The sequence below is a fragment of the Gambusia affinis genome, linkage group LG16, assembly GCF_019740435.1.
Source record: "Gambusia affinis linkage group LG16, SWU_Gaff_1.0, whole genome shotgun sequence".
NCBI lineage: Eukaryota > Metazoa > Chordata > Actinopteri > Cyprinodontiformes > Poeciliidae > Gambusia > Gambusia affinis.
Genome location: NC_057883.1, coordinates 5,949,959 through 5,960,280, shown reverse-complemented (window position 1 = coordinate 5,960,280; position 10,322 = coordinate 5,949,959). Strand labels below are relative to the sequence as shown.

General features: G+C 40.6%; 1 protein-coding gene and 1 long non-coding RNA gene across 2 annotated transcripts; both read left to right on the top strand.

The window, feature by feature from the left end:
* The first annotated feature begins 211 nt into the window (after positions 1-211).
* Positions 212-5,276, top strand: LOC122845832 (cytochrome c oxidase assembly protein COX16 homolog, mitochondrial). Its single transcript, XM_044142302.1, has 4 exons — positions 212-366; positions 934-1,011; positions 4,163-4,231; positions 4,756-5,276. The coding sequence occupies exons 1-4, from the start codon at positions 307-309 to the stop codon at positions 4,867-4,869; spliced, it is 321 nt and encodes a 106-aa protein (XP_043998237.1). The 5' UTR covers positions 212-306; the 3' UTR covers positions 4,870-5,276.
* A 1,941-nt stretch (positions 5,277-7,217) lies between these two features.
* Positions 7,218-10,240, top strand: LOC122845825. The gene is made up of 3 exons (XR_006373140.1): positions 7,218-7,584; positions 8,614-8,729; positions 8,931-10,240. It is a non-coding gene; the product is annotated as an uncharacterized LOC122845825 (long non-coding RNA).
* The last annotated feature ends 82 nt before the right edge of the window (positions 10,241-10,322 follow it).

Sequence of the window (10,322 nt, the reverse complement as noted above, 5' to 3'; positions counted from 1 at the left end):
AGTCTAAATACTTTAACAGAAATTTGTGCTTTTCCATTTTGGAATAAAACATTTTCTTAGTGCAGCAATAACAAAAATATTATATTGTGTGACGAATATATATTTTTGTATGCGAAGCTCAGGCTGATATTTACTAACCCAGAGGTCCAAAATTCAGCGAAAGGGCAACAATGGGAACTAATATTCGTAAACTCGTACCTATCCGGAAGATTTTGATGCCGGACACAGGAGAAAAAAAAAGCACTTCCTCGGTTGTGACCTGCTCACCGATGACAACAGAGGGACATGTAGCTGAAGAAAGAAGTTATGTTTAGTTGGAAGACACTGCAGAGAAACAAAACCGTCAAGTATGGAGTCCCTATGCTGGTAAGGAATGATCTGGTCTGACGTCAGGAGTTTTTACGCACGTGAACTGACCGTAGCACAGGTTGTATTAGCTAATTAGCACTTGCATAAACACTCTTAAGAGTAAAGCAGGTAGTTCGCTTGTTGTAACATAACACAGACAGATATTTATTAGACGTCTTAACTCGTTATTTTTCCGGTTTAGTATAGTAACATTTGATTTTATTTATTTTTTGACGGCATGCTGCGTCCTTTAGCCACTGTAAAATGACCTTGTCTAAAACTGCGGGGTGTAACTTTGCATCGTTACCCATCAAATATGTGTTGAAAGCAGTCGGCTACTAATGCCTGTTTTAAAAAACCCAACCAAACAAAAAAACAACAAAATTTTGTATAACCATTGTAGCAATTCTAGCCAGCAATTGTCAACGAAAACGTCACTTATGACTCTTTCTAGAATTATTCTCATTTGCTTTTTGCTCGTAGAAAGAAAACTGTAAACACTTTTTCATAATAGACAGCTCCAAGCATCCTCTGAGTTTGGACAATGATAACCCAACACCCTCTTTGTTTATGTCTTTCTTTCAGCTGCTGGTCATTGGTGGCTCCTTTGGCTTGCGGGAGTTTACTCAAATCCGTTACGATGCCCAGAAAATCAGAAAACGGGTTTGTACCTAGATGATTTTGATTTCATTTCTTGGAGTATATGAATACGCCTGAGAAAACTTCAACGCAAAAACCCTGTGTGGCACCGTTACCAGTCTGTGTACTCCTCCTAGTGGCTAGAACTGAAACTGCAGCGTTTAGGTGCGCAGAGAAGATTCATGTCGTTAAAAGGTCAAAATAAATATGTTTTTCTCTTTCATCTTTAAATAAAATTTGAAAACATTACAAGTAGATGAGGCTTGTAAAATAGGCGCTTTTGAAAAAAACAAGTAGCTGCTGATAGAAAAAGCAAACAAACATAGTGTTTTGCCTGTTTTTCTTTGTTCAGTTTAAATTTCAATGATCATTTTCAATGTCTTTTATCAATTGGACATCAGCTAAAACTTGGTTTATTGTCAAAATCCAGGTGGATAACTGTCGGTATCCTAGTTCACACTTACCAAGGACTATCTCTAAGTACAGCTCACATTTAAGCTGAAGTAATTCATGTTTGTTCACAGGTCTAGTTATTGTTTACTCATTAATGTTTTCTGAGATAAGGTCTTTAATATTGTATAAGGTCATTTGTAATTTAGCATATTGATTATGCTATCAACTAGCATCACATTGTTCTCATTCCACCATTAAAATGAATTTTAGTATGGCTGAGCTTTCAACAAAGCCGCTCTTGTTCAAATATGTTTTCAAATTTTGTTAGCAGAAAGCAAAGTGAGTGTAGGAAACCTGGACAGGGAATTAAGTTGAGACACTCTATACTAACTAGTACTAACTCCACTAGTAGATTATTTAACTTATAGCATGGGAAAAAAAAGAGTCTTGTTACAAGTGAAACAATCTGCCAGGGGAACTAGTACTTTTTAAAATCAATATTAAGAGAATTACTCACTTACAGCTCCTGTGTCTTGCTGAAAATTTACTTGTTAGTTAGTTTTATCTTATTTCTAGTGTACTAAGATATTTGGACTATAAACTAGACCAAAAGTACTTGGTAAGATTGAGTGTTTCTGCGGTGTGGTCTGTCGGTTCACACCCCCTCACCTCTAAGTCCGTTGTGTTCAGTCGTCTCATAAAAGTGAATCTCTGAAAACATCCATCCATTTTCTGTACACCCTAGTGGGGTCGGCAGGGATGCTGGTGCCGATCTCCAGCGAAAGTTTCGGGCGAGAAGCGGGGTCCAGCCTGGACAGGTCGCCAGTTCTCTGAAAAGAGATTTAGATTTAGATTTTGGTCAGTCTGGAAACGAATAACACTTTGTTTGTATCAAGATATGGACAGTGGCCTTCAGTTATAAGACTTCTGACATGGAGAAGGTTTCATTGGTTAGTTTTTTGTATTTTTCTTGCATTTGTCATTATAGAAGATTTTGTTAATATCGAAGTGGATTCTATCCACTGTCTATTGTGTTTAAAAAGAAAGTACACCCTCTTTTAACCCCAGACCACAAAATAAAGTGAAAATAGTTCAAATACGCCAATAAACCCCTGGTATTTAGGAGGTTCCTCCTTTTACAACGTTAAAAAAAAGTCCAAGGCTACAGAGTCGAAAGCCAGGTCTAATATTTCACAAAATAGCAACCAGTTAGTTAAAACAGTGATTATGTAAGCGGAAGGCGTTACGATCCGGCAGTGAGTGCTCTCTTACGCTGACAGACTTCGATGTAAGTCATCTGGGTGGGAGCCAGATGGCCGGGCCGACTTTTCTTACGTTACCACTGATGTGCGGCGGCTGTCGACGGCGGATGAGCACGCTCTGCCGCGGGCCTTGTATCTGTGGCTTCTCCCTCCTCTCTCTCTCTCTCACACACACACACACATGCACTCATTTTGCGAAGGTGTGTGCAGCACACGGACTCGCTCCAAACCCCCGCGGAGTCCAACTTCGCCTCCGCATGTGTGGCTGCGCATGTGATTTAATGTGCTGAATATTTAAAGAGCGGAGACGAGGCGCGTTATTAAAAGCACTCTTCCAGTTTTTGCTTGGGTTGGTATCAGCTGATTACATTAGCCGGCTCCCTCTCAGACATCACATAGACGCTGAAACCACCGTCAGAGATTAAGTCCAGTGTGATTAAATTTGCATTTTCTCTTCAGTGATTTAATTTAGCCTGCGGGTCGGGATGAACGTCAAGGCTTTTATTCCTAGCTGAACTTTTTTGTGTGTTATGTTTGTTTTTACCTTTTAATGGCTTCATATTTGAGATGTTTTTGTATAAAGTACAGCTATTAGACTGTTAATATGATACTAATTTTTAGGACCATTAATTCTCCAGTTTGACAGCTGCAAAATATTCTATAAATAATTTATTAGCCATGGTAATGTAGGTCTAATTAGTCAGTCTTGGATTAGTAAAACTTATCTGTCACACACAGAAAAACCCTCGGCGTTGTTACAATGGATTATTATGAACTCATTAAAAGTGATGCTCCTGACCAAGGAGCATTTCAATTGCAAAGTCCTGGACATTTGACCACAAATATGAATCTTTTATTATTATTTTCTTTGTTTTGTCAAACCTTTTCAGATTGGTGCTGAATCAATCGTCCTGAATTTTGTTCTGACCCAAGTTCGTGGTTCTTTGCAAACTTGATAACTTGATCAATTTGACTGGCAGTCGGTCAATAAGATGGTCAGATAACATCTCAATGAATTATTTTTAGCTCACCTTAACATGCATTTAAAAATGATGATTGAGAAACGGATGATAAAAACTTCTTGGATTTTGTTTTTAGTTTTTTATCTGACCAGAGTACCGTCTCCTACAGATCCACTGTGTCTCCTTCATAGCTTGTGGAAAACGCCCATTAGCTTTTTTTTTTTTTTTTTTTTTTTTTACCATCTTCTTGGCTCTCTTCCACATAGGCCAGATTTATCAAATATACGTCCAGTTGAAAGAGCCTTGCACCTGCACCATCTTCATCCACTATTTACTCTTGGTGTGTAAAATACCCAGAAGTGTGTGGCTGTAAAGGGACAAAATGGGACATTTAAGGGGTGAAAATGCTTCTGCTGCTGCTAAGAAAGCCTTCCGTTTTTCATATGTTGTTTTTGAAGGAAATAGCTGAAGTCACCAGAGGAAAGCCTTAAAGCAGAAACTTCCGACTGCAACGATTAAAAACCGCCTCACTTTATTTTTCTTTCTGCCATACTGCAGCTGGATCCTTCACTGGAGGCGAAGGTGAATCCAGAGAAGCAGGCGGTCATCCTGGCGGAGGAGTATGAGGTAAGAGACGCTGGGGACGGCGTGATGAAAACAGCTGAACCCGTCCTGGGTGTCCATGTGGTTTGTAATCCATGTATCTGCAAACGAAGACCTTAAAATGTCTTAAATTATTCTAGAGGTGTGCAGATTTTCCGTGAAAACGCGTGTGATCGGTGAGCGCCGATCACCAAAACCAATCACCTGCATTTGACTTCTCAGCCTGCGTGTGCCGCTCATCTCCTCTTTCCTTCACACTGCACAAGCACGCGGCAACAGATCCTGTCGTGTGGAACTATAACGCTCTGAGAGTGAGTGGGGACGTTTGCGTGTTGCTCGTCATACCTTCCCGAAAGTAAAAAAAAAAAAAAAAAGTGGCTGTTTGGGTGGGTTCTTGTCCGCAGTTTATGGTTCTTCTGACATGCTGGTTGTGTGACGTCTGCAAAGCTTAATCAGCTTTTTAGAAGTGGAAAAACTTCCATCCTGAAGTAAAAAAAAAATAAATAAAGAAAGAAGTTCATCCTTTTCTGTTTGTTTTCCGTTTCCAGAAGTTGAAGGAGATTCATTTGGACGAGTGGAAGAACATCCGTGGTCCCCGGCCCTGGGAGGACTCCAGGGAGTACCAGGAGCAGCAGCGCAGCAATCTGAGCAAAACACACTGAGGCTCCGGCCCGAGCCCACCGCACGCGCTCACACAAAGATCACACCAGACAGCGCAGGGGCCCGTGGAGACGGCGGCCCCGATGTTTGGTCGTCCCCGACGCTGCGGCTCTGGGGCTCTGAGCACAGCTTGTAAGCCCTTGGCTGGCATCGGGGCCCGAATCTTTGGAAAAGTTCATTTTGGAGTAAATCATGTTGGTTTCTTCTGGCTGCAACACCTTCAGAACTACTGGTGAAAAGTTTCTGCTTTTAAAACATCGTGGCGGACACAAACATATATATTTTACGTCAGACTGTCGGCCCTTATTGTGAAGGGGAGAGAGCGGAAATGTAGAGCGTGTTGTTCTCCCGTTCGGTGTTTTGTTTTGTGGTTGGAAGACATTGAGAATAAAGCGAGACTCAGAATGGATTTTATCTCTCTCTGCTGATTTCCACATTGGTGACTCCGACATGATGTCAACCAACTTCCACAATCTGTGGATTCTATAAAGGGGCAGTACGGTGTGTTTTCCAGGCACATAGTGCCACTTCATAGCACAATCAAGTCACTTTCGTTACCTTCGGTTCTTATAAAAATGCTGCATATCAAATGAGACGAAGTCAGAAATTTTACCTTGTAATATTAGGCTTTGAAATTAGGCCTCTGTCTCTTTAAAAACTCCTGCTGTTTCTGACACTCGGCCTTCATCACATCGCTCTGATATTAACTCTATAACAGTGAGGGAATAACGTCACAATATGATGTAAAATGCAAAAAAAAGTCAATTTTACATCATACCGTGCCTTTAAAAATTGTTGCCACGGTTACAGATCGGGTCAATCTAATAAAACGCCAACAGGTGGCATTTTTCTTCCCTATTACAGTAGATGTACATGCGATTTTTCTGTTTCAATAAATTATTACCGTTTTTCTTTTTAGCAAGAAAACAAAAACACGAATAAAAGCCTGTTTACGGGGATATTGCATTGATTCACCTGCTGAAAAATAGAGAAGAATAAATAACACAAGACCTCAGCGTTTCCTCGGGCTCTCCGTGTCTCAGGAGGAATCTGTTTCTCCGACAGTTATTACTTCTCACTGCAGCGGACTGATTGTGTTTATGAAAATAGTATTACACGTGCGTGCCTCTTTTTTTTTTTCTTTTTTAATCAAACAAAACAAAATAACAGCATTTTCCACTGCATGCGGGTGATTGGCGACCGGCGTGTTCAGCGGTTTAACGAGCAGGTGGAAACGTCTGGAAGAAAAATGCCACCGTGTGACGTTTTCTCTCGTCGCGATTTTATGGCGTGATGTTTTCGAATCGCTCGAAACGACGTCGGAACTAGACAGCAACGTAAATGTATAAAGGATTATTGTTTCCGGTAGCTAAGGTGCTGTTGATGTTGATGCTGCATTGTGATCACCTTTAATCTGACACTTGGCTGTCAGGCTGGGAGTTTTAGCATTTGTTTTTCTGGAAGATCACGGGTTTTGTTCTTCAATGTTCAAAGAAGAATTTTATTATTTTTGAAATTCTTTTTTTTTTCTGACAAAAAAAAATTCCAAGTTTTAGAAATTAGCTTGAAAAAACAATTTCAAAACTTTCTAGAAAAAGGAAACTTTTTTTTTTGGATGTTTTGAAAAACTGGTATGGTGACAATTTCAGCAAACATGTAAATAATATATATTTTTTTAATATACAAGTTAAATACTGTTAAATTCTGCAACCATCAGTTGAAAAGTAAACTTTGGCAATAGCCACGTCTGTCCTTTTGAAATATGGATTCAGAAAGTAGGCCTTTCTAAATGATTCATGCTTTCGTTGTGGATTGGAGACTCTGACTTCAGGATTCATTCAATAATTCAAAAATATTTCATGAAGACTTAATGAAAGCAAGAAATCTAAACTAAAATTTTATCCTCAGATTAGAGAAATCCACAAAAACTCCACTGTCACTGAAATATCATATAAAGGGCAACAGAGAAGGAGAGGCAAGAAGAGGATATGGTGAGTCAAGAAACCTCTCTCTCTCTCTCTCTCTCTCTTTCTCATTTCATATCTATAAATAGACAGCCGCCTGGCAGCTGAGGGGTAGTCCGCGCAGCACAAACGCAGCCTCTGGCTGTTTCACTTCATTCCCCACATAATGAGCCAGACGGAACAAGCGCAGATCGCCGCCATCACTTCCACTCTCCCAGCCACCGCCGCCGAGCCAGAGAGGCAAGGGCCACACGTTGCCATGGAAATGTGGCTGAAGAAGAGGAAGAAGAGGTGGAGAGTGTGTGTGGGGGGGTGCGGGTGCGTGGGGAGGTGTGTGTGTGGGGGGGTGATACTCACAGTGAAGGCAGCTTTGCACACACACACTGAGACCCCCCTTACACAGACAGACAGACAGACAGACGGGGCCTTGCTGTCTCTAGAGATGAGTAGATGAGGTCCAGAGTACTGAGCTGCCTCCCGGATGTACTGGAGTCGGTGTTGGTGTGTGCACCTCGCTAACCAGTCCTCCTCCGCTAACATATTCCAGCCCAGTGAACCTCTGAGCGCCCAGGACTATCTGACTGACTGCAGGACTCCAACTCGGGGGAGCAAATATTAGTCTTTGTGGATCTTATCTGAGCTGAGAGCGCATACATTATGAACAGTCCGGGCCGGCGCTGCTCGGTTCAGAGGCGGCGAGCTGGTGGCGACGTTCTCCTTTAGCGCCATTACTTCCACTGGAGGACGTCTGAGGTCAAGATTTTTAACCACGTCTGATGTGATTGTGTCTTTAGCAACAGTGGGACACAGTGTAAAGTAATCCTCAAACGTCTCTGTGTTAGCGCTGCAGCTAAGGGCTGATTATTCTATCGATTATTCTGATGATTAACCGAGTAAACGGACAAGAAATTGAATATTCTGCAGACTTTTTAAGTTTAACTACTGAAGTTAACTTAAACTTCAGTAGTTAACTTAAACTATATTAAAATGTGTACAAAAAATAATTTTATGCCCTAAAATGCAATAACTTGCATTCCTTTAGTGGATGCTCGATCATTTTGTATTAAGTACAAAATGATCGAGCAATAGTAGTACTAGTAAATAGTAAAATAAGTATTTAAATATGTCTGTTTCACTTAACTTCTCTAAAGCACTGATCTGTAAACTATTGTTTTCAGTTAACTAACTAATAGCAATGGTAACAGAATCACTTTGCAGAATTTGAATGAGGTGAAGCTAAAAATAACACCACCTGAGAAGTTCAGGGTTGAAAATATGTTTAAAAAAGTTGTTTGTTTTTTTTTCATCTAAAATGCAAAATGTCTATAATTTCCGTGCAGTTTTGGCTTGATTAGTGTTCTGAATGTGGTGCCAATTCAGCAAATGTCACATTTCAGAGTTAGTTACAATCGAACGGTTCATATCAAAACACAAAGCAACAAATACAATACAGTGAACTTTGATGTTTGTGGTCGTTCACTGTGGTGAAATGATATAGCAACATGAAGCGAGTCCAGCTGGCGGGCTCGTGCCTAAAAAAAAAAAAATTCTCCAAAATCTCCGCTTTAAATTCGGGTCAGCCGCACTGTTTTTAATCTACACATTAAGAGACTCAGAATAGAGTTAAGCCTGACTCAGAACCTGACTTTCTTTTGTTGTTGTTGTTTGGCATCCATTCTCTTCCCCTACATATTAATGCTGAAAATCTCGTTTAGAGGAATTTTTATTATTATTATTATTATTTATTTTTTTTTTTTTAACAAGCAAATGTCTCCAAAACAGTGGAGCTGAGAGGGAAGCTAACACTTCCAGCTGTAAAGGACTGGAGGTAGCTGAGAGGAAGCATCGTCTGTGATCTGGATGAGGCTCCCCTTCAGCCGGGCCTTCCCTTCATTTAGGTGAAACCGCGCATCTCTACACTCCTTGCTCTTTTCATCCCGGGTCCTCGGGGAGGGGTCGTCACACACACACACAAACACACACACACACACACCTTCGCAGGGCGCTGCAAACACTCTCCAGTGACAGCAAATGGGCCCTGGGGCCTGAGGTCCTTTAATCGTGATGCGAGGTGACTCTTTACCTTTCTTTTTTCACAGCTTCACTATTCATTACTGACCGCTGTAAGAGGACATGGCTCAGGGGTGATGTCAGGATTAGATCAGCTGATGACCGCCCCCCTCCACCACCTCCATCTCCCTCTCCTTGCCGGGGACTCGCATCCACCCGGCTGTTATTATTTGTCTCCTGCTGAAGTGACTGCAGCTTAAAAAATGATCAGCATGCATAAAGTAACCATGTGTTGTATGGAGAAAGAGACAGAGAGAGAAAGAAAAAAACTAAATAAAAAACACACACAAAATGATATTTACTATTTACTGTCGCTGACATTTTCTTCCTGCTTCGAATTCTCTACCCGTGTTTGGATAAACCGGTTTGTGAAAAAAAGTTTAACTTAGTTCAGTTCAATTCAAAATTATTGTACTGATCCCAAAGGGAAACTAAACTCTTCATAGAGGAAAGGTTTCTATTTAAAAGGTCTTTATTTATTTACCTTTTTGTTCATAAAGCACCATTTTCAGTCCACTATAGAGCTATGAACTAATTTATGTTGGTTCTAAGATTAAAATCCCAAATGAGAAACGTTTGTGGCTGTAGCGTGACAAAATGTGGAAACCAGGGCTGCAGCTAACAATTATTTAACTACTCGATTATTTTACCGATTATTTGGATGAGCAGTCGATTAATCTGATAAAGGCTGATCTGGAGATTATTTTTCGGATTAACTGATTAGTAATCGGATAGGAAAAAGTTCTTAATAGGAAATTAACATTTTTGTGCTTCATAATTTGAATCAGGTGAAGCTAAAAACCGACATCTGAGGAGTTCTGGGTGGAACATATTTACAGTTTAAAAGTTTGTGAATCTTAAATGCAAAATGTATAGGTTTTTATACAGTTTTGGCTTCATTACTGCCGTGAGTGTGTTGTTCTTTCAGCAGACAGCTTTCTTTAACGATTAATTGATTACTAGATCAGTTGACGATCATTTCAATAATCGATTAATCGCGATTAAATGGACTGTTTCAGTCCTAGTTTAAACACAGCCGCAGTATGATGTATGCCAAGCTTTGCGGCAGGACATAATTATGGAGCAGAAGATTGAGGTCGGCTTTCTTAGTTAATGTCACCAGGCAGTGACATTAACTGCTGTCACTGCCTGGTGAAAACGTCGACTGGCGTTTTTTTCCACAACTTTACTCCATTAATCATCCCTAAACTCTGATGAAAGAAGCGTGAATCCAGTCATACAACACATGCTCCACCGGATTACACATAAATCTATCCGGAGTGTAAACAACTGCCACACTCCTTCACTCAGATAAGAAAACTTCCTTAAAAAAAACACACAAAAAAACACAACGACATCCATTCATGAGGAGGAGGCACTGCCTGACCGGACCGACTCATCATGCACTCTGCCCACTAGGC

Excerpts from the sequence above, each read along its gene's own strand:
- LOC122845832 (XM_044142302.1), top strand. The coding sequence starts at position 307 with ATGTTTAGTTGGAAGACACTGCAGAGAAACAAAACCGTCAAGTATGGA. Across the intron at positions 367-933 it reads AGTATGGAGTCCCTATGCTG|CTGCTGGTCATTGGTGGCTC; the intron begins GTAAGGAATGAT and ends TCTTTCTTTCAG. Across the intron at positions 4,232-4,755 it reads TCCTGGCGGAGGAGTATGAG|AAGTTGAAGGAGATTCATTT; the intron begins GTAAGAGACGCT and ends TTCCGTTTCCAG.